Source organism: Dromiciops gliroides, chromosome 1, assembly GCF_019393635.1.
Source record: "Dromiciops gliroides isolate mDroGli1 chromosome 1, mDroGli1.pri, whole genome shotgun sequence".
In the NCBI taxonomy this organism is placed as follows: Eukaryota; Metazoa; Chordata; class Mammalia; order Microbiotheria; family Microbiotheriidae; genus Dromiciops; species Dromiciops gliroides.
Window position 1 is genome coordinate 86,518,666 of NC_057861.1, and position 24,116 is coordinate 86,542,781.

At 37.9% G+C, this 24,116-nt stretch overlaps 1 protein-coding gene across 1 annotated transcript in view; it reads left to right on the forward strand.

Moving 5' to 3' along the window:
- TRAPPC9 (trafficking protein particle complex subunit 9) overlaps window positions 1-24,116 on the forward strand; it is a 994,996-nt gene that overhangs the window by 84,391 nt on the left and 886,489 nt on the right. The window contains 1 exon segment of the mRNA XM_043975265.1: window positions 16,322-16,538. Within this exon segment, the coding sequence (XP_043831200.1) occupies window positions 16,322-16,538 (217 nt within the window).

Consider the following 24,116-nt stretch of genomic DNA (forward strand, 5'->3'; position numbering starts at 1 on the left):
CCTGGAAAATAGTAGACACAATAAATGCTTGTTGAATGAATTTTGTAGAGATTAAAAAGGAGGTATATGCATCTATTAGTTGTGTGTATGTGTATGTATATATATATGTATATATATATATATATATTTTTTTTTTTTTTAGATCACCTTTGGTGATGGTTTTGGGTGGGGTAAAGGGCTGATATTTTTACCTCTTTGGAATTTTTTGTTTTGAAATATTTTGAGAACCAGTGCTTGAGTCCCTTATAAATACTGTTCAATCTGCAGAATAGATTTCTTTTGTGTGTATTTGGCCAGATATAGTTATTTTTCCTGTATATGTTGTCTTTAGTAAATCAAGCAATGAAGTGATAGAGTCCATATATGGTACTCGATAATGAGAAATGACATAAAGGTTATTATCCAGGATTTCTACTACTGGAAAAATAGTGGACTGGTTATGCATTGAGAATGAGAGTTACTTGACTGTGTTGGTGCATACATGTAATTCCAGTTCCTGAGGAGGCTGAAGATAGCAGATCTCTTGAGTTCAGGAGTTCTGAGCTTTAGTGGGGTAGGCAGATCAGGTGTCTGTGCTAACTTCAGCATCAATATCGTGAATCTCCTGAAGTGGGAGTGGTTATGGGGTTGATCAGGCTACCTAAGGAGGGTACACCACAGGGATTTAGAAAGTACACTAGACTGAGAGTTAGAAGACCTGGCTTTGATCCAGGTTCTAGTAGCACTATGGGACCTTAGTTCTATCACTTGTCTCTTTTTCTCTGGCTGTTTTTTCATCTGGAAAAAAAGTGGGGTTAGAGTTGATGATTTCTTAGTTCCCTTCCATTTCTCTCAGAAACTTCTATAAATAAAAAACAAAAAAACTCCGGAGGTGGTTTAAAGATGGAAAGGTTCTTAGGGTAGTTAACAGAATCACTTGGCATTTTTATGACGTTTAGGGGAAAATATGCCCAGTGCCTTGCCTTTTGGTTCTCATAAAAGAGGCAACTTTTGGGTGGGAGTCAGTGAAGCTCTTGCCTAGAGAGAGGAAGAGAGAGAGAACAAAGAAACTGCTGGCTGAGTAAGAAAGCTAGGGATAGGGACATGACTTCTTGCTGGGGAAGAGAAGTTTAAAGGGAGGTAGTCACAGAAAGGACTTTCCCTCCCTCAAAAAAAAAAAAAATCAAAGCTACTGGCAGCTTACAGATAAGCAAACGTGGAGGGACTTTAATGTCAGCCTAGTCTTTGAAGACAAGTTAGAAAGAGCCAAGCACAAGCCCCAGGAGGGTTTTGACACAAAATTAAGTAGGTAAATGAAAGGAGCCTAGTCTCCCTTTTGCAGCTGAGTACAAGGATAAGAGGAAAATGTCTAGAATTAAAGGAAAAGTTAAGGGTTGGTAAATAAGATGCAATAGCACATCTTAGGCATTTATGACTTTAAATTCATTCTGAAAATATTATTTAATTTGCTAATTATTTATTTAAGTTAAGCAGATAAAAAATTAAATATCTTTAATTGTTGTTTGTTTTTTTGTTTAGTTTTTTTGTGGGGCAATGAGGGTTAAGTGACTTGCCCAGGGTCACACAGCTAGTAAGTGTCAAGTGTCTGAGGCTGGATTTGAACTCAGGTACTCCTGAGTCCAGGGCCGGTGCTTTATCCACTGCGCCATCCAGCTGCCCTAAATATCTTTAATTATAAGAGTATCATTGTATATATCTACATATAGGTTATGTCTTACTGCTCAGATCTTGTGAATATGGGTGAGTCGCTTAACCCTTTAGGTATTACTCTTAAGACGATAAGTTACAGAGTCGTTGCTAACCTAAATTAATGAAAGGAATTTTTAATGCTAGTCTTTCCTATAAGAATGAAAAATGAAATCACATTTCTCTTTAAAACAAAATCTCATAGTCCTTGAATTGATGAAAATCAAGAAATAAAGTGGTAGCAGAAGTCAGAAGGAAATGGACTAATATAGTCTATAATGTTTTTTTAGCATCTTATATTGAAATATGGTTTTCAGGTTAATCCTGAGTCAACTAGAAAATTTAATGGATTTAATTTAATAAATAAATTGAATCCCCAACATTTTCTAAACATTTTGATTAATCAAGATTTACCTCTGTGGTACATCTAGTGAATTATTTTAAACAAATTACATTTTTCATTTTGCAACAGCTTGAAACAATTTTGTAATTCCAAGTAGAATACTTCCCAACAATCCAATTTAGAGGTCACTAGGTATAGGTGACAGGCCAAAGTCTGCTTTTGAAAGATAAGTGGCAGCCAGTAGACCGAATTACTTGCTTTGTTATTAAACAGAATTAGAGACAGGGTTTGAAATCACTTTTCAGGCTATTTCTATTATGGCTGAAATTAAATGAAGCATCATAGAATATATTGTGTAAGGAACTTTGGAACATAGGATGTTGGAAGATAGGATTAGAGCTAGAAGGGCCTTAGGGAATACATAATCCAATCCCTTCGTACTACAGATAAGAGTACTAAGGAAGGTTGACATGATTTGCTTAGGGTCAATTTAAAAATTATTGACAGAATCAGGATTAGAACCAAGTCCTCTGATTTCAAGTTCAGAATTCTTTCTACTCTATCAGAATGATATATTTTATTCTGTGGAAGATAGACACCCTTCCCTTTGCTTCAAATTAGTCAATTTTAGTATGTATATGATTAAATGACTACCATTCTTTTAAAAATTTTTTTTAAATGACTAGCATTCTAAGGAAAATGACAAATGTGGAAAAGTAGGTACATTAATGCACCTTTAGTGGAGTTGTGAATTGGTCCGACTATTCTGGAGAACAATTTGGAATGATGCCCAAAGAGGTATAAAACTGTATATACCCTTTGATCTAGCAAAACCACTATTGTACATACCCCAAATAGTCTGTACCCCAAAGACATCAAAGAAAAGGGAAAAGGACTTCTATGTACAAAAATATTTATAGCAGCTCTTTTTGTGGTGGCAAAGAATTGGAAACTGAGTGGAAGCTCATCAATTGGGGAATAGTGATGGAATGCTATTGTGCTGTAAGAAATAATGAAGGGGGGGGGCGGCTAGGTGGCTCAGTGGAGATAGAGCATTGGCCCTGGAGTCAGGAGGACCTGAGTTCAAATCTGGCCTCAGACATTTAACTCTTACTAGCTGTGTGACCCTGAGCAAGTCACTTAACCCCAATTGCCTCACTAAAAAAAAAAAAAAGAAAAGAAAAGAAATAATGAAGGGGGGGCAGCTAGGTGGCACAGTGGATAGAGTACTGACCCTGGAGTCAGGAGGACCTGAGTTCAAATCTGGCCTCAGACACTTAACAATTACTAGCTGTGTGACCCCGGGCAAGTCACTTAACCCCAATTGCCTCACCAAAAAAAAAAAAAGAAATAATGAAAGGGGCAGGGGGAGGGTTTCAGTAAAACCTGGGAAGACTTAAATGAGCTGATGCAAAGTGAAATGAGCAGAAGTATGAGGATATTGTACATAGTAACAAAATAATATATAATGATAATCAATTGGGAAAAACTTGGCTATTCTAATCTGTACAATGATCCATGACAATTCCAATGGATTCATGATGAAAAATCACTGTCTGCTTCCAGAGAGAACTGATGAACTCTGAGTACAGCCTGAAGCATATATTTTTTAACTTTTCCTTATTTTTCTTGCAACATGGCTAATATGGGAATGTTTTACATGACTTATTATGTGTAATGAGTATCATATTTCTTGTCTTCTAAATGGGTTAGAGGAGAAGGTGGAAGGAGAGAGAATTTAGAACTGAAAATTTTAAAAAGACTAACATTCTATGAAGAAAAGTTTGTTTTTTAAATAGAATAAATCTTGCCTATTTTTCTTTGAGGGTCCATAGAATATATAATGTGGCCTAGGCTAATGAATAGATATCTACAGCCTCAGTGCTTACCGAAATGAATGGTAGTATTTTAGTAGTTCACATTTATATAGTAGAGAAAGTATGACCTTGAGACCCGAGATGGTTTCATTTTTGTTTTTGTATTCCCGGTACTTAGTGCCTGGTACATATCAGGAACATAAATAGCACTTGTTGAATTGAATTAGATACAAAACGTGATGGATTACAAAGTGATTGTTTTAGCATAATTCTGTGAGTTCACCACTACCAGTAGTGTTATTCCAATTTTACAAATGAGCACTTTGAGGTTTCAGTGACATGTCTACGGTCACATTGTTGGTAAATGGCAGAATTGGGATTGAAACTCAGTTCTTAGGATTCTGAGGCTAATGTTCCTTCAACCACAACGCTATGCCTTTTTCTTCTGTAACTTCCTGATGGTTTTAGACCTGGCTTGCCTTGTCACTTCCTCTGCACATCCCAAATCTGGCCTCCTATTATCCTGGATTCCCCTGGAGGCTGGTCAAATAGAAATTTCTTTATCATGAATTTCATCTCCTAGCTTGGTAGTAGTAGAGTTGGAATGAGAGTCCAGGTTTTCTAAGTCCCAGTACAGGTGTCTTAGCATAAAGATTCTGAGGTAGCATGGCAGACTTTGAGGTTGTATACAAGGTCTGATTTTGAGAATTTACTTGCCTTTAAGAATGACTATTTTCTTTATCTTACCTTCCTTCCTATCCTCCCAACCTTGTCTCTTGTCTTTTCTCCCTTTTATAATTCTATAGTATTCCGAAGAGAATTGGATCTCTGTGTTTTAGTTCTAACTGTGATATTAAATCACTTTGTGACCTTGGACAAGTTATCTCACTACTCTGTGCCTCAGTTTACTCATCTACAAAATGAGGGGCTTGGACTGGAAGTCTTCTGATTCCTGAGAGCAAAAATGAGAATTAAAATGATTGGTTCTTGAGGATATTTAAAAAAATCCAAACTGCTTTTCCAACTTTTTTTTTCTTAAAGAAAATTTATAGAGAATTTTTTATTTAAAATTCCCCCCAAAATCTTTGCCTTTGGATGTGTATATGTTTCTCCTATAGAAAATTCCTGACTTAGGAACATTGGACTAAATCTCTGGGGTGTGTTCTGACTATTGCTACCAGTTATTATTCTGTATCTTTCCTCTCCTCAGCTAAACGCCATCTACAGTAGTTACCTCTTCCCTTTCTCTTCTCTTGTCTAAATCCTCTTCATTTTTGTTTCTGACCTTATTTAACTGAAACAGCTTTCTCCAAAGTTACTTGTCGACTTAGCAGTGGTTGCTTAATTGCCAGATCTTGCTTTTCTTAATTGTCATCTTTCATGACCTTTTTGCACCTTTTGACACAGTCAGTCAAGTTCTTCTCTTGGACATTCTTTCCTCGCTCATTCATGACCACCGTTCTCTCCTTGTGCTCATCCTATCAGTCTAATCATTCCTCCTCAGTCTTTATTTGCTGGATCTTTACTCTGTGTCTGCTGCTCTGAACAAAATGCCCCATCCCAGGATAAGCTCACCATCATGCTGCTACCTCAAGCCTTGATTGGTATTACCTTCCTCAGCCTCCTCCTCTGTTCTGGTTAGAGGGCTGGAGGGTAGAGCACCAGTCTCCTCCCAATGCCTTCATTTATAGAGGGTTGAAACAACACAATATAGTGGAGAATGTATTGGTTGTCAGTGTCATTTCAAGCAGTAATTTTAATGGTTCATTTATTCATTCAGTCAACATTTATAAAGTACTTGTCATTGTTGTTTGTCCTTCATTCTCAAAGAGGACCATGATATCAGGGTAATGTCATGACTTGCAGTGAATTGGATTTAAATGAGGGAGGGGTGTGCAACATCATCTATGTCACCGTCTTCTCCAGAGCCATCTGGGTTTAGTGGCAAGATATATATCAGGATGACTGGAGATGGCCTCAGATGTTTAAGGTAATTGGGGTTAAGTGACTTGCCCAAGGTCACACAGCCAGTAAGTGACTGAGGTGAGATTTGAACTCAGGTTCTCTTGACTCCAGGGCCAGCTGCCCCTATATAATATGTACAGGTGCCAGGCACTATGCTTAAATGCTGGGTAATGAAGTACTTTGAATGCTGAAGAGAAGATTTTGTATTTGATCCTGGAGGCAATAGGGAGTCACTGGGATTTGTTGAGTAGGGGGATGATATAGTTGGATCTGGGCTTTAGGAAAATCACTTTAGTGATTGAATAGAGTGGAGAAAGATTTGAGCAAGGCAGACCCCCCCAGCAGGATATCGTAATTGTCCAGGTCTGAGGTGATGTGAGCGCCAAAGTGGATAGCAGTGTTAGCAGAGAGAAGGGAACATATTTGAGAGATGTTGCAAAGTTCAACTCCACAGGCCTTGTCAATGGGGAATGAGAGCTGGTGAGAAGCTGAGGATGACACCTAGATTGAAAGCCTGAAGGACTGGGAGGATGGTGGCGCCCCCTATAGTAACAGGGAAGGTAGGAGGGATAAAGTTTAGGGAGAAAAATAATGAGTTCAGTTTTGCATTACTGGGAAATCCAGTTGGAGATGTCTGAAAGGCAGTTGGAGATGCACGAGTGGAGATCAGCAGAGAGATTAGGGCATGATAGGTAGATTTGAAAAGTGTCAGCATAAAGATGATAATTAAATCAATGGGAGCTTGTGAGATCATCTAGGAAAGTAGTATATATAGAAAAGAGGAGGTCCAGGGCCAAACCCTGTGGGACACCTATAGTTAGAGGACATGGAGGAACATGGATAAGGAGCCAGCAAAGGAGACTGAGGAGGAGTGGTCTGCTAAGCAGGAGAAGAACCAGTGCTATCCTAAAAACCTAGAGAGAAGAGATTATTAAGAAGAAAAGGAAGATCAACAGTGTCAAAGACTGCAGAGAGGTTGAGGAGAATGAAGACTGGGAAAAGGCCTTTGGATTTGGCAGCAAAGATTATTGGTAACTTTGGAGAGAGCAGTTTCAGTGGCATGATAAGCTGGCTTTTAAGGGTATTGGAAGAGAATGAGAGGAGAGAAAGTGGAGGCACTCATTGCAGACGGCCTTTGCAAGGAGTTTGGTTGCAAAAGGCATCTGTAAAACAGATGATACTTGTTCTATCTCTCCCATGGCATTGGTGTGAGGAGCAAATGAAATAAGATTTGCTCTAGAAATGTGAGCAATTTCTTATCCTTCATCTATACACCAAACTGGAAAACCCGAAACTATGGATCATTGATCTAGATCTGGAAGAGAATGTAGAGAACATCTAGTCTAACCCCAAATTTTACATTTGAAAAAAATCAGGTCTAGGGAGGTTGTGTCTAGCTCAAGATCACAAGGATTGTAAACTCTCCAGGGCAGGGATTGTCTTATCTAATTGCTTATTTGCCTCCACACCAAGGCATTTAACAAATATTTATTGAATAGATGGATGAAATCCTTCCAGTCCTAAGTGTCAATTCTAGATAATTACCTTCTAGAAAATGTATTTTGGAAAATGCAGCACACACCAAATATTCAATTTTTTTTGTATGAAGATGGATTAGAATAAGTAATAATTTTTTTTTTTGCTGAGGTAATTGGGGTCAAGTGACTTGCCCAGGGTCACACAGCCAGTAAGTGTCAAGGGTCTGAGGCTGGATTTGACCTCAAGTCCTCCTGAATCCAGGGCCAGTGCTTTATCTACTGCTCCACCTAGCTGCCCCAGAATAAGTAATAATCTTACCAGAGATTCTGTTAAAGGTCCATATTGTGTTAGTGTATGTCAAAGTGTCCTTTTCTCCCCCCCCCCCAGATGTTCTTGTAAATTAGGTAGAGGTGACTGAAATGTCTAGACATAGTGTTGCACTTTAAATTTAATTCATTGATTTGGGGAAAAAGATTTGTATTTAATAATAATATTATAGACAACATTTATATAGCACCTACTATGTGCCAGGTACTATACTAAGTGCTTTACAAATATTATCTCATTTGATCCTTACAACCCCCCTGGGAGGTATTATTATCCCCACTGTAGAGTTGAGGCAATTGAGCCAAAGAGAGGTTGAGTGACTTGGCCAAGGTTATCCAGGTAGTAAGCTTCTAAAACCAAATTTAAACTCAGGTCTTCCTGCCTCCTGGCCCAGGACTCTAATTCCCTGGATCTCCTAGCTGCCTCTGTATTTGGGTGACTCTAGCTAAATAAAATCTATTTATAAGAGAGAAATATAACCAGAAATTATAAAAAGGCTACTATAGTTTCAGAAGTGTTGTTTCCTTGTGATAGAGAATGTTAGGTATCTTTCCTGAAGTACCACTTAACATTTTACTGTGTTTAGAGTGACCTGAGAAAATGAGCTTGTTCAATACTTTGTCCGTGGTCTGTTAGGAAGAAAGCTTCCTACGTGGATCTAAGGAATCCTTGGATGGAATATGTAGTCTTTATTTTGTTTTTCCTTCATTTTCATGATTCTCCTTGTCTTATAAATGACCTGCTCTTTTGCATGCATCATCAATGGAGATCATACTAAACTGTTCTAAATAAGGCTGAAATGTTTAGATAATCCAATGAATAGCTTGCTCTTTGTAGAGCATTACTTGGCAATCTAAGATGAAAGGGTTGGGCTGATGATTTCTAATGTCTTTTACAGCCCTAATTCCTTGGTTGCGGGGAGGGAGGTGGGGGGAGGGGTGGAGAGGTGTTGATGGTTTTTATTAATAAACTTGTCAATTCAGGCTTCCCATCAAGAGGAAGTATTTTTGTTCTTCTAGAAGCTGTGATATTTTAAGTCAAGATATAGCTTAAATCAGCTACTCACCAATCCCTTTCTTAGTTCATAAAATTTGTCTTAGATTGCTGAGTAGAATGCAAGGACTAACTAACTAACACAGAGGACTAACATAGGGGGTCTTATTTGACCTTAGGGCTCCTTGTTCCAAAAATTGAATTAAAGAAATTCAGTTTAACAAACATTTACCCTCCATCATGTGCAGAGGAATTTTCTGGGTGTTGTTGAGAAATATAAATTTTAGGTAAGACTCAGTCTCTGTCCTTAGGGGGGTTTTACTGCCTTCCTCATAGAGTTATTATGAAGAAAGTGCTTTGTTAACTGTAAAGCTCTATATAAATATGGATTAATAATAGTATATTATAAATATTTATCTATAAAATATAAGAGTCAGATGACCTATATTTTCTGGCTCTAACAGTTTATATATTTTCTGTTGTCTCTGGATCGTTCCTACTTTTGACTTTTACCAGTTACTCTATTGGTACATAGGATTGTACATTGGTACATAGGTACATTGGCTAGGATTTGAGCCCAGGTCTCAATCAACTTCAAGTCCATCACTTTTTTACTACATCACACTACTTTTCATGCATGGTGCCTATTTTTATTTTTAGTCTTTTTTGGGGGGAGATTTTTTTTTTTTTTTAGTGAGGCAATTGGGGTTAAGTGACTTGCCCAGGGTCACACAGCTAGTAAGTGTTAAGTGTCTGAGGCTGGATTTGAACTCAGGTCCTCCTGACTCCAGGGCAGGCGCTCTATCCACTGCACCACCTAGCTGCCCCGGGGGGGGGGGGGGCAGATATCTTGATTCATGCATAATTTAGATTTAAGTGAGGCTGGCTTACGTGAAGTCATTGGCCTCACTCTTCCAGAGTCATCTCAGTCTTGTGGCAGGACAGAGTCAAGACAACTGGTGATAGCTTGGGATGCAGTGGGGGATCTTGCTGTCCTCAATGTCTAAATAAGTTCTAAGCACTCCACAGTGCCTACTTCAGCTGCCTTCATGGCTGCTGGAACAAATCGTTCTCATTTGCCTGTTCCCCCAGAATTAGTGTTCACATGCTTGGTGTAGACACCCTACTAACTCACTGAAGGGTTTGAGACCTTTGGTTACCCTCAATCTGGCTTAGCCCATCTGCCAAAATGGTTTACTGGAGTGTGGTCACTGTGCATGATACAGCTTCTTGGAGCCACAGGTGAGAGGCAGATAGAACTACCTTTCATCCATGGTGCCCATTAAAAAAAAATTATAATAGAATGAAAGCATTATATTAGAATAATTTATATGTGTTATCTCCTACTAACTGTGAGCTCTCCATTCTTAGGAACACTATCTCATTCAGTTTTTCACCCCTGATGCCTAGCTCAATGCTTCATACTTATCCTTAATAAAGATTTTTGGAAGATGTAATAAGTGAAGGTGTAATTTTAGATTGGAAATGAAATGGTTAATTTCTAATTAGGTTCCCCAGATAATCCATCTTGTGAATAAAATTACTTGTCTTAAGTGATCTTTGAAACACTGCCTTCTTGTAAGCATCTGGGCACTGGACTCATACTTCGTGACTCTGTACTGTCTCAAAAAATTAGAACAAAGAAGTGGTGATTAATATTCTTTAAAAGAATAGCAGGTTGGAAATGAGTTGTGGGATTAGATACTCCTTCAAAACTTCTTCATGAAATTCTTGCCTTGATATTTCATCTGAGATCACTTTATGATTTCTATGTTTTCATGTGCTGAGTATCCATAAGGACCTAATAACCTGGCTTTTCAGATGTATTAATTTTGTAGGGGAAGCAATGTAGCATGGAGAAGAACACCGTCTTTAGGTCCTGGTTTGCCACTAATGAGCTGCATGGTCTCGATCCTTAGTTTCTTTTTCTGTCAAATTCTGTCAAATGCTGCCAGAAATGATCTACCCTTGCTACCTCTACTTTCTTGAAGCTAATTCACTTCTCAAAGCCTTCATATGTTACTACTTGATTACAACCTCTCATTCTTGTGGAGTGGGGTGGTGTAAGTTTTTAATCCCTACTACCCAGGAGGAGGCTGATGGATCTCTTGAGCCATTTGGGTGTCCACTCTAAGTCTGGTACAACTGTGGTGAGCCTATGGTTGAACCTAGGTTGTCTGAGGAGGCATGAACTGGCTCAGGTTGAAACCAGAGTGGGTCAGAATCTATTTTCTCTCTCTTTCATCTTGCTCCCATGATCCCCATTCCCTTCCAAAAGAAAAACTAAAGACCTCTTAAATAGGTATAGTCAAACAAAATGAATTTGCACTTTGGTCAAATAAAAAAAAATGTTCAATTTGGCTTTCATTCAGGAGGCATGCTTCATCATGGGTCCTTTGGAATCATGGTTAGTTATTGTGTTGATCAGAGTTACTTGTCTTTAAAGTATTCTCATTTATTTATTTTTGTGGGGGGCAATGAGTATTAAGTGACTTGCCCAGGGCCACACAGCTAGTAAGTGGCAAGTGTCTGAGACCATATCTGAACTTGGGTCTTCCTGAATCCAGGGCTTGTGCTTTATCCACTGTGGCACCTAACTGCCCCCTAAGGTATTATTAATCTACAAATTGTTTTCCTGGTTTTGCTCACTTTACACTGCATCATTTCATAGTGGACTTCCCAGGTTTCTCTGAAACCATTCCTTTCATAATTTCTTATAGCACAATAATATTCCAACATAGTCATAGCTCATAATTATTTGTTCAACAACTCTCCAATTAATGGACACCTTCTTAGTTTCCAGTTCTTTGCCACCGAAAAATATTTTTGTGTTTATGGACCATCTTCCTATTTCTTTGATCCCTTTGGGGTATCTAGGCCATGTAGTGATATTAAGGCCTAAGGGTATGTGTAGTTAAGTAACTTTTGAGGAGCAGTTCTAAATTGTTTTCTAGAATGGCTGTACAAATTCTTTGCTCTACCAGCTGTGTACTAATCTGCCTTTCTCCTGAAGCTCCTCCAATATTTGTTATTGTCTTTTTTTTCATCTTTGCCAAACTAATCTGGGATAAGGTAGAATCTTGGAGTGGTTTTAATTTGCATTTGTCTAATTAGTGATTTTGAGCACTTTTTTCTTATGGCTATAGATAGTTTGGATTTCTTTTCTTTAGACCATTTAGCACTTGGAGAATGTCTCTTATTCTCATAAATTTGAATCAGTTCCTTATGTCTTGGGTAAGAGACATTATTATTAGAAAAACTTGTTGCAAATATCTGCCTCCCCTCCCCATTTACCTGTTTCTTTTAAAATTTTCAGCTGTATTGGTTTTATTTATGCAAAACCTTTTAAATTTTATATAATTAAAACTATCCATTTTATCTTCTGTGATCCATTCTACCCATTGTTTGGTTATGAACTCATCTCCTATTCATAGATGTAAAAGGTAATTTCTTCCTTACTCTTCTAATTTGTATATGATGTCATCTAGGTCATGTATTTATTTAGAACTTTTCTTGGTATAAAGTGTGAGATGTTTGTCTATACCTGGTTTCTTCCAGATGGCATTCCATTTTTCTCAGCATTTTTTGTTAAATAGTGAATTCTTACCCTAGTAGTTTGAGTCTTTGGGTTTATTGAACACCAGGCTACTGTGTTTTTTTGCTTCAGTGTCTTTTAAACCTAAACCTCCACTGATCAGTTTCTATTTTTAGCTAATACTACATTATTATCGTGATTACTACTTAGTTGTATAATTTGAGATCTAGTATTGTTAGGTTCCCTTTTTTTGTCACTTAAAAAAATTATTTCCCATGAGATTCTTGACCTTTAATTTTGCTGTTTTTTCCTTGATCTATAAATAATCCTTTCGTAGTTTGGTATATCACTGAATGAGTAAATTCATTTAAATATTGTCATTTTTTATTATATTGACTTGGTCTACCCATGGCAGATATTATCCCTCTGTTTAGGTCTGTCTGTTTCTTTGGAGAGTATTTTGTAGTTGTATTCATATAGTTCCTATCTGTATCTTGACAGGTAGCTTCCCAAATATTTTATATGCTTTGTAGTTATTTTAAATGGAAATTCTCTTTCCATCTATCCCTCCTGGGTTTTCATCATAATATATAGAAATTCTTTTGATGTCTGTGAATTTATTTTATGTACTACAACTTTGCTGAACTTACTGTTTCAAGTTGATTTTTTTGTTGATTCTGTTGACTTCTCTAACTAGTCAGTCCATAAATATTAATTAAATGCTTATTCTGTGCCAGGCATCATGCTAAGAGCTGAGGATACAAAGAAAGACAAAGGGTAGGCTTTGCTTTTTGGGAGCTCTCAGTCTAATGGAAGAGATGATGTGTAAACAACCATGTGCAGAAAGCTATATATTGTATAGGATGAATTAGAAAGAGTCAAAATAAGGGAAGGCACTAGAAGGTGCTTGCAGAAGGTAGGGATTTTTATCTGAGACCTAAAAGAAGCTAGGGAAGCCAGGAGGCAGAGATCAGGTTTTGGGGAGGGCTAGAAAAAATAACCATTAATAAGGAGATGGAGCATCTTGTTTGAGGATTAGCAAGGGGTCAAAGAGTATGTGGGGGGGAGAAGAGTGTAAGGTGTAAAAAGATTGGAAAAGTAGGTGGGATGCAGGTTACAATGAACTTTGAACACCAAGCAGAGGATTTATATTTTTTCCTGGAGGTAATAGGGAAATTCTGGAGTTTATTGAATAGGGGAGGTGACCTGGTCAGACCTGTATTTTAAGAAGACCAATTAGGTAGCTAAGTGGAGGATAGATTGGAGTGGGGACCAACAAGCAGACTATTGTAATAGTCCAGGTGTAAGGGGCAGCTAGGTGGCACAGTGGATAGAGCAATGGCCCTGGAGTCAGGAGGACCCGAGTTCAAATCCGGCCTCAGACACTTGACACTTACTAGTTGTGTGACCCTGGACAAGTCACTTAACCCTCATTGCCCTACACCCCCCCCCCCAAAAAAAAAAAAAAAAAGTCTAGGCATGAGGTGATGAGGGCTTGTACCAGGGTTATGTGGCAGTGTCAGAGGAAAGAAGGGGGGGTATATGTGAGAGATATTATAAAGGCAAAAATGACAGGTTTTGGTCAATGCCTAGATTGCAAGTCTGGTGACTGAGTGGATGGTGGTGCACTCACCAGTCATAGGGAAGTTAGGAAGAGGGGAGGATTTGTGGCAAAGATAATAAGTTCAGTTTTGTACATCCAGGTCAAGGTGTCCAATAGGCAATTGGCAGAGATTTAGGGCTGAATATATAAATTTGAGAACCATTAGCATAGAGATGATAATTGAATCCATATGAACTGATAATTATCTTAATGATGATCATCCTTTCCACGCCTACAGTCATTATCCTCATTAAGACCCTTATTTATTACCTGTTTTATTTTTCTAGTCCCTTAACTTCTCCATTACTCCAGCCTTTCTCTATTCCAAAATTGTCTACACGTTTCTCTGTTGATAGTTTTCTGAAAGCATACATCTGATCATAAATACTCCTCTGTTCCAAAATCATCCATGGTTCTCTATTGCCTGCAGAATAAAATACTGATCTCAAGGTCTTTTCTCATATAGTTCTTGTCTACCTTTTTTAGCCTTAATTCATAATTATCCCTAACATCCACTCTGAATCCTGAACAACCTTTATTCCTAGGATTTCTTATTATCCGAGGCCCTTTAGTCATGAAGTTGTATCTTGTTTTGGCCTATTCTCATGACTTAATTGTTGTATAGAATTCCTAGTGAGGAGGCTCTCTCCACCAATGCAAATGGACAGCATTTTTGTATCTTTTAGTTTTGGACAGTTGCCTGAGGTTAAGTAATTTGCTCAGGGTCACACTGAGGTCTTGTCCACTATACCCTACTGTCTCTTCAGTTTAGCTTAGAGGTCAGCTCTCTATTATACCACATTGCTTCTTCATGACATATAGGAAAGTAAAAGTTACCATCACATGAAGATAGCTACTAATGAAGTGACCACTTATTAGATTAGTCTCTGTTCAAGCGTGTGTCCCTGCTTAACACTAGCTTCTGTCCCCACTCATTCTTTGTAGGTCAGTTTCTCTTGCTGATTATTAAAAGGTGCTTCAAAAGAGAGACCTTTAGAAAATTGTGGAAGCCCTCCAATATTTTTGCAACAATAAACTTTATTATCATGTTATACAATTCAAATATAGACTGAAAGATATTTTTATTGTGTTATATAATTTTGTAATAAAATTATAATCTCCAAACCAAACAACACTTGATGCATTTTTATGATAAGAATTAGTTTGTTTTATGAATTAGCAGATGGGGCAGCTAGGTGGCGCAATGGATAGAGCACCAGCCCTGGATTCAGGAGTACCTGAGTTCAAATCCGGCCTCAGACACTTGACACTTACTAGCTGTGTGACCCTGGGCAAGTCACTTAACCCCAATTGCCTCACCAAAAAACAAAACAAAACAAACAAACAAAAGAATTAGCAGATAAAATTATCTATATTTTGTTAAATATAAGATAAACTTATTTTAAATTTTGATTTTACTATGTACAGTACCCTCTTTTAGGTGGATTCACTTTGTGTTTTCTTCCCCCTATACTAATTATGTTTTGATAATGAAGACCTTCTGTGTTTCCTCCCTGATCCTGACCTTTCTTTGTCTTTATACCTTTACCCATTTGTATCTTCCTTTTTCTACCTATTCCTTCAAGGTGTGGCTCAGGCATTACATCATCCATGAATTTTTTCCTGATAACCATTCCTGTGAGTGACTGTACCCACTTTTTGTCCCTTGCTCTATGTCTCCTAGGACTTTTGAAAACTCTTTTTCATATGTTTCATATTCTAATGTGCACTTATACTTATTTGGAGATTTACTGCTTTCTTTTATTAGGATCATGGCATTATAGGATTTTAGAATGAAGGGGGATAACATGATAACTGTATTCAAGTATTTTGAGGGACTTTTGCATCTATTTTTTTTTTTTTGCAGGGCAATGGGGATTAAGTGACTTGCCCAGGGTCACACAGCTAGTAAGTGTCAAGTGTCTGAGGCCGGATTTGAACTCCTGAATCCAGGTCCGGTGCTTTATCCACTGCGCCACCTAGCCGCCCCCTGACTCTTGCATCTATTAATTGGTTCTTCATCTCAGTATGGTTCTTGTCATGTTGAATGATGACTTGTCCAGGGGCATCATAGAGAAGATTCCTGTTCAGTTATGAGATGATCTAAAGACCTCCTTCAATCTCTTGATTCTGTGGTTCTAACACCATATTGTTTACTGTATGTAGTTAAACATTGTTCCTATGGGATTAATTTCTTGTTATGTTTTATTAACATCATATTTTCTATGAATTAATGAATGGTATTACTTAAGATATACCTTGTACCTTAAAATAGTTATTTTTCAGAATGTGTAACTTATAAACATACCAAAGAATATAGACCTTATTAGCAGATATGAAAGGCCAAAGTTTATAGGAAAGGTGTTAGAAAAGTTTTTAGAATTTGACACGAGGCCAAAATCAGTGTTATATTTCAACTCCTTAGTAATGTAATAATACAAGAAGTAAGGATCTTGTTTTTTATGATATTTCATGTCTATGTTTTGTCCTTAAAGGAAAATAAACATTTTATGTGTGTTCTCTGCATTATTCATGGAGAACTTGTACAAATTTTGTTTCTTTCTATATTTCAGCTTTCAGAAGAAGAGAAAATCCAGCGTTACAGCATTCTTTCTGAGCTCTATGAACTAATTGGTTTCCATCGCAAATCTGCTTTCTTCAAGAGGGTAGCTGCAATGCAGTGTGTAGCCCCCAGTATTGCTGAGCCTGGATGGAGGGCTTGCTATAAACTGCTCTTGGAGACTCTTCCTGGTTATAGTTTGTCATTGGATCCTAAGGACTTCAACAAAGGTAAGTTCCAGTCTGGTTGGAGTAAAAGATATTTATTAATTCAATAATTGGTAAAAATGTGGCCTCATTTTTTATTCATATCCAGCTTGTATGAAACCTGATTTATAGCAGACTATGATTGCTTGGTTTTTTTTAGTGTCAACAACAAATCAGCAAGCATTTATTAAGTATTTACTGTGTGTTAGGCACTCTGCTAAGTTCTGGGGATACAAAGAAAGGAAAAAAACGGTGCCATCCTTCAAGGAGCTCACAGTTGAATAGGGGAGACAACTTGCAAACAAGTATAACATACCAGAGATATTCAGGGTAAAGTGGAAGTAGTCTCAGAGGGAACATGCTAGCAGTGAGAGGACATCTGATGTATATGTGTGTCTGTCTTTTTCCTTGCAAAGAGATACAGCTTTAGGAGTACAACCCTTTCTCAGGGACAGCCTGTATCACTCTCTCTACATACTAAAGTTTTAAGTATTACAGTTGGGGATACAAGGCTATTTAATAATAAAGCTTTACATTGTACTAAGACTTTTGGGATACTCTGTATTTTATCTAAATATACATACTAATGTGTATACTTTCATATACACTCAGGTGTGTATATATGTGTATATCTCTATGAATACTCAGGAACAGGGACTGTACTAGTGATTTCATTGGTATAGGGAGCTCCTTGATAAGGAGACTCCTCCTAATGTAGGTGGGCACCTTCTCTGAAACTTATGGTCTTAGAGAGTTGCCTAAAGCATGATTTGCTTATGGGTACATGGCCAGTATGCATCAGAAGCGGGACTGAATTCAGGTCTTCTTTGGTTCCCATTGTCCAGCACCACGCTGTGCATGTAATAGGAGCTCCTAATATATGACTCTGGAAAATACAAAGATAAAGAAGACACGGTCTTGCCTTCAAGGGCTTTGTAGATTTTACAAGATTTCCCTACCACATTGGTTGGTTCTTTGACCTAAGTTTTGAGTGATAAGGGAATACCAATTCAGTTTGAAAACTACATTTTTAAAATCAAATACTTTCACTATTTAAAATGAGACTGAAAGCAGTCTTTGGTTACTAATCTTGATTAGGCAGCTTGGTGGCACCATGGAGTGAACAGTGGATTTGGAGTCAGCCTGATCTGAGTTCAAATCCTACCTCCGATTCTTTACAGCTTTGTGATTCTGGGCCAGTCACTTAACCTCTCTGTTTCAATTTGCTCGTCTGTAAAATGTGGGTACTAATATCATCTACCTTATAGGACTGTTGTGAGGATCAAATGAGGTAATATAAGTAAAACATTTTGCAAATCTTAGAGCACTATAGAAATGTTAGCTAGTATTATTATTAAAATTTGGGGCAGGGACAGCTAGATGGCTCAATGGATAGAGCGAGTACCGGCCCTGGAGTCAGGAGTACCTGATTTCAAATCATCCTCAGACACTTACTAGCTGTGTGACCCTGGGCAAGTCACTTAACCCCAATTGCCTCACTTAAAAAAAAAAATTGGGGGCAAAGGAATCAGAACCCCCAGAGTACTCTCTCCAGTTCCATAGATTGGTGATAAGAATTATGACTGATATTTGTATCATTTTACATTTTATAAAATATTTTCATATCCATGACCTCTTGATTCAGTTTACCCTCTGTGGAAGTTAGGTAAGAATTATTATACCATTTTTCAAAGTGAGAAAATAATTTCACAGAAGTGATTGAAGAAACATAAATCATTAGATTAAAAGTGCACTAAGATTTTTGAAGTTCTTACTTATGTTGCCTTGCACATATTAGGTGTTAAGTAAATGTTTAATAATCTTTATAGTGATATGAACATTTGTCTTTTCTAGTCAAAGCATGGTACAGTGCTTTCCTTGACCATAGTAGGCGCTTCACAAATAGTGGTTGAATTGAATTGTGCCTTTTCTTTTTTCTTTTTTTTGTTTGGATGAGGCATTTGGGGTTGTGACTTGCCCAGGGTCACACAGCTAGTATGTGTCAAGTGTCTGAAGCCGGATTTGAACTCGGGTCCTCCTGAATCCAGGATCAGTGGGTTATCCACTATATCACCTAGCTGCCCCAATTTTTTGGGGGGTGGGGTGGGACAATGAGGGTTAAGTGACTTGCCCACAGTCACACAGCTAGTAAGTGTCTGAGGTCAGATTTGAACTCAGGTCCTCCTGAATCCAGGGCCAGTGCCTTTTCAACTGCGCCACCTAGTTGCCCGAATTGTGCCTTTTCATAAAATAAGGATGTGGGAGCTGAAAAGGATTTTAGGATTAGTTCCAGATTGAAACCAAAGCTTTTGTACCTTGGTCCTAGTTGTGCCTTTGTCCCTGCATTAACTTGGAGCAGCGTTTTGCCTATTCAGCCTCTGCTCAGAGGATGGCCCCCCAAAACAAGGGGATATTTTTTCCCTCTCTACCTTTACAGCAGACAAAAGTTTAGACTGAAGTGTGAAAAGGACTGGTCCTTTTTGGTGTGGAACAAAAAAATCAGTCGTTAGTTACTTAGCATCACATAGATGGAAAAGCCAGATTATATAAATTATTTCTTCTAAACTAGATGCTATTGGAGTTGTAGGGATGCAACATAATAATAACGCTCCCTATAATAGCTCCTATTTATACAGTGCTGGATGGTTTATAAAATGTGTTTATTACAAAAACCCAGTAAGGTTGGTAGAATGAAGATCAGTTTCTAGTTTACTATGAGAAAAATAGGGTAATAGAAAACTAAAGGGGCAGCTAGGTGACGCAGTGGATAGAGCACCAGCCCTGGAGTCAGTAGGACCTGAGTTCAAATCCGGCATCAGACACTTGACACTTACTGGCTGTGTGACCCTGGGCAAGTCACTTAACCCCAATTGCCTCTCATAAAAAAAAAAGAAAGAAAGAAAGAAAACTAAGATGGCTGGCCCTATCGTTATGGGGACAGGAGTTAGTACTTGAACCCAGCTCTTGTTCCAAGTCCATTGTTTTTTCCCCACCATATTATACTTTCTCTGCTGCCTCAACTCTTTATAGTGTAGTGGATGAAATGGCTTATTTTCTTCTGGTCATCCTTTCCTCATTCTTTAAAACTCGTCTGGCCTTTTTATAGCTTTTTAGCTCATTATGATCAAATGTTTATCAAGAGTCTTCTCCTTAGGCTGAGCCCTGGAGCTAGAGAGGTGTATAAATGTGGTCTCTGCCCTTGAGGAAGCTGGCATTGCCTCTTATCATGGAGGTAACTGCCGGCAAAATTTCTTTTGTGGTTATGAAGAATAAAATGGCATTTGCAAATTCTTAGAAATTATTTGGTGTAATAGAATTGTATCCTAATTTGGATTAGAGTGGAGACTTGGAAAGGTGATGATGCCTACAGCCAGATCTTTATAATTTATCTGAATCCATTTTCAAAATCTTTGACATTTTAAATTTAGTATTAGTTGAGTGGTCATTTGTCATCTAGTTCTCTGGGAGGAAATTACTCTTATAAAATGTGGGGAAATGTTAGAATGTGTCATCCTTTTGAAAGGCAGAAGGAATTATTTTGCACTAGATTGGTCTTTTCTTCCTGTATTTCTCTAAATAAACATCATGTAATGTTCTCAGAAGAATGCTTACTAGTCTCTGACATGTAATAAAATGTTTATCGTATGGATTTTAATTAAATATTTAGGAATGAGAAATTGAGAAATATTATTCTTAGCATCCTTACTTTTTTGCCTTTGATGACAGTAGTTACAGACATTTCTTTCACCAAGTAGTTAGCTTTGTATTGCTTGAGCTTTGGGAAGGATGAACTATGTCCAAGAGATGCATAAATAAATGGTATTTAAATACACTATAGCTCGCCGTAGTTTCCATTTAGACATTGGAGTCTGGCAGCTACTTCATGCTGAAGGGCCTTTAGTGCTACAGAAGCAGCTCTAGCTGTCATTAAGGTTTTTGGCTGTGATTTTTCAAGTGGTGTTTTGGATGAAGACTTTCATCATACTTGCATAAGAAATCTTGAGTTCCAAAATACAAAGCTATGAAGGTTTGATTGGAGGCTAAGTATGGTGGCCTGAACCAAAAACAAAAGCCAACAGGGGGCTACTTGCTCCCATTTGAAGTATTGTCCTCCATCAAGATGCTTGGGCTATGATGGCATGGTGGGAAGGAGGTAGCAGAAGTATTCTCAGGTCTGCAAAGGCCTCTTTGTGCTGTTCTGAACTACTGTTCAGAGTCCTGACCTTGGGATTGAGTTTCCTGATCAGCTGCACATTTTGGTCTGGATTCATGGTATAGAAATAGAACTGCATATGTTATTTCAGGCTTTTAAAGTCCTGTTTTTATGAGAGACCTATGATTCTTAAATTATATCTGTGCATCCTGCCTTCAAGGCTGCTTACTTTGGGTTGTATAGTGCTTGTGAATATTGATAGTGTTCATTGTATTTTGATTTTTATTAGTCAGATTTTCTTCTACTTTTGTGTTTTTGAAGTCAAAATCTGTTATTCCTCTTTTGTTTTTGTTTTTTGTTTATTTGTTTGCAGGGCAATGGGGTTAAGTGACTTGCCCAGGGTCACACAGCTAGTAAGTGTCAAGTGTCTGAGCCCGGATTTGAACTCAGGTCCTCCTGACTCCAGGGCCAGTGCTCCATCCACTGCGCCACCTAGCTGCTCCCTGTCATTCCTTTTTTAGAGTAGGACCTTAGTGAATGTTGATTTAAGTAGGTTTATCAGAATTGTTCTTGATGAGTGTGCACCAGGTTGGGGACAATTAAGAGGAATTAAGTTCTTTTAGAAGGCGTTTCATTATACATAGAGAGGTGTTTCTTCACTTTCTTATTCTTGCTTCAATTTTAATTAATATACATACGATACCTTTTTTTTTTGAGATTGTAGGGTTGGGAGTCACAATCTAAGAAGTATGCACAGTCCCATATTGCCAGAAGTTCTACCTATTTTTATTTTTGATTTTATTTTATTTTTTGCTGAGAGAACTCCAGGAGATCTCTGAATAATTGAAGGCCCCTATCATTGTTTTATCATGCCTCTGCACTAGGCCTGTGACCCTTTTCTTGAACTTATCCTCTATTTTTTCCTTCCTGTCTAGTCGGTATGTGGTATACTCTGGTGACACCATTGCCCTGTTTCTTCCTGTGATGATTTTTATGTAGAAGTTTTTCTGCTCTGCTTCCTGGATTTCCTTTGATGAGTTTATCTTCTTGATATAGAATATAACTTCCCCTCATTTATTTATTCTGTTACTTTGGAATAAGACATACCCATCCAGAATCACATTTCAGTCACGGATTTCATCACACTGACTTTTAGTGATACTTTACAAGTCAAATTTGTCCCCTTTCATTTGGCTATCTAGTTAATCTTGCTTGTTCGTTTTGTGTTTTTGGTCTAGATCTCAGTGTCTACGATTTTTATTCCTTGCTCTTTCCTTGGAATTTGCTTGCTATGAATTTTTGGTCATCTCTGTTCTGCTTCCTACAATGTGGCTAGGCCCTCTAGTATCTGGTTTGCTATATACAGGTAGGCAGTTTTTTCTTACCCTTTTGCTTTTCATCTTAAAGGCTTTTGTAAAAAAATTATATTTTTTGGACTTTAAGCAGATAATGTTTTTTCCAACCCTTATTTAGTTGTACTCCATCCCTGACTAGGAGCCAGTCATGTTTAAGCTGTTCTGGGGGCTTAATAAATATTTATTGAATTGCTAGTGAATTACTTACTTCAAGGATGAGGGCAGAAGAGAAAGAGTAGTTGTATATTTCCAAAACTTCAGTCTTAGGAAGGTTCTCCAAGGACTCATGTGGTGACAGTAAAGGAAAGAAACTATGTAGAAACACTTCTGAATTTCCAGAATGCTTTTATACACATTCTCCTTTCATCCTTATGATAAAGGTCTGTGAGGCAGGTAATGTGGATGGTGTTAGAGAAATTTTATAGATGAGATAACCGAGACTTTATTGAACTTACTTGCTTAAGGTCACACAGCTAGGAAATGGTTGGGAAAAGGGACTTGAGCTCTATGTCTTGTGTGCCTTATTTTGTCTTTTAAAAAACCAAATTTTATAGCTTATATTTTATGCCACATTCCTATTTTTAATATCTTACCACTCTATCAAGTCTTCCTTGTAACAAAGAGAAAATCTTAAGAGAAACCAGAGTGACCAACTCCGATAGTGTATACAAAATCTCCCCATTTCTTTACTGAAAGGAAGAAAATTTGTTTCCTCATTTGACCCTTGGAACTTCAATTGTCTCATAGTTCTTCAGCATTCACCTTACTTTTAGGTTTTGTTTTTTGTGGGTTTTTTTGCTTATCTTCTTTTGTATGTTGTTTTCTTGCCTGTACTATATATCACTTTTTTTTTTTGGCAATGGGGGTTAAGTGACTTGCCCAGGGTCACACAGCTAGTAGGTGTCAAGTGTCTGAGGCCGGATTTGAACTCAGGTACTCCTGAATCCAGGGCTGGTGCTTTAACCACTGCGCCATCTAGCTGCCCCTATATATCACTTCTTACAGGTCTTTTGATGTTTCTTTGAATTCTTCCTGTCCACTTTATCTTATGGTGAAATCATAGTCCATTACATTCTTATACAATGTTTTTTTCAGGTATTTCCTTCCCTGTCAGTGGGCATCTACCTGGTTCCCCGTTTTTGCAGTACATATGGGGTTATTATATTGTACTTCCTACAATAACAGAATTCTTTCTTGAAGGAAAAAATCCCAACAACTCTACTTTCTCAGTGTGTGTGCCCTTTCATTTCCTTACTTTTATCTTTTGGGGAAGAACTAAATCCACTTATTTTGGATAGCTCAAGTGTCCTTTGTTTACAGATATGGATTTATTTGCCAGAGTGACTTGGTCCCTACACTACCAACTTCATAGGTGCTTTTATCACAATATGATTCTAAACACCTTCCTTGATGTATTTGTAGGTCTGCATTCTGAGAGAGAGAAATGATCAGACTAGAACAAAACCCGTAAACTGTACAGACCTACTCATAAATGTGTTGGTGCTGCAACATTTTATTCTGGCAATTGAGGTGCGACAGGAAAATAAATAATGGCCAAGGAAGATTTATGTGGCCTTGTCCTGATAAGCTTCTGTGATACTAGCAAATACTCTTTTTGCTTTGGATATACTCAATACGTTAATAAGCTGAAGATGGAAAGACACTAAGCACTCCTGTTGTCTGCTGTCAACACATTTACTGCTGACCCTTTGGTGTATCTAGTTAGAGAAAAACTCCTTGTCTGCAGGATTTTTTAATGTAATATAACATTTCCAGGGGGGAGAAAAGCTGTGGTGTTTGTTTATTGACTGGAATTATAAAGTAGCCCAAGAGGAATTCTTCCTGGAACTTTAGATTTTGCTACAGGCTTTTTAAGGGAGTTTTGGGTAGGGGTTGAGGATTGGAGAGTAGTATACCTTGGTGCCAGCAGGTAAATGGAAGCTTGAATTGGAAATGCCTTGAAACATAAATACATTAATTTCTTTTGGCCAGAACAGCCTCTTCATCCTAATGGAGACCTGGTACTTCTACTTCATGAGGAAGGGAGATACTGCTTCAGTCTGTGGCTCCCCCCCCCCTTCCTTTGTTCCCTTT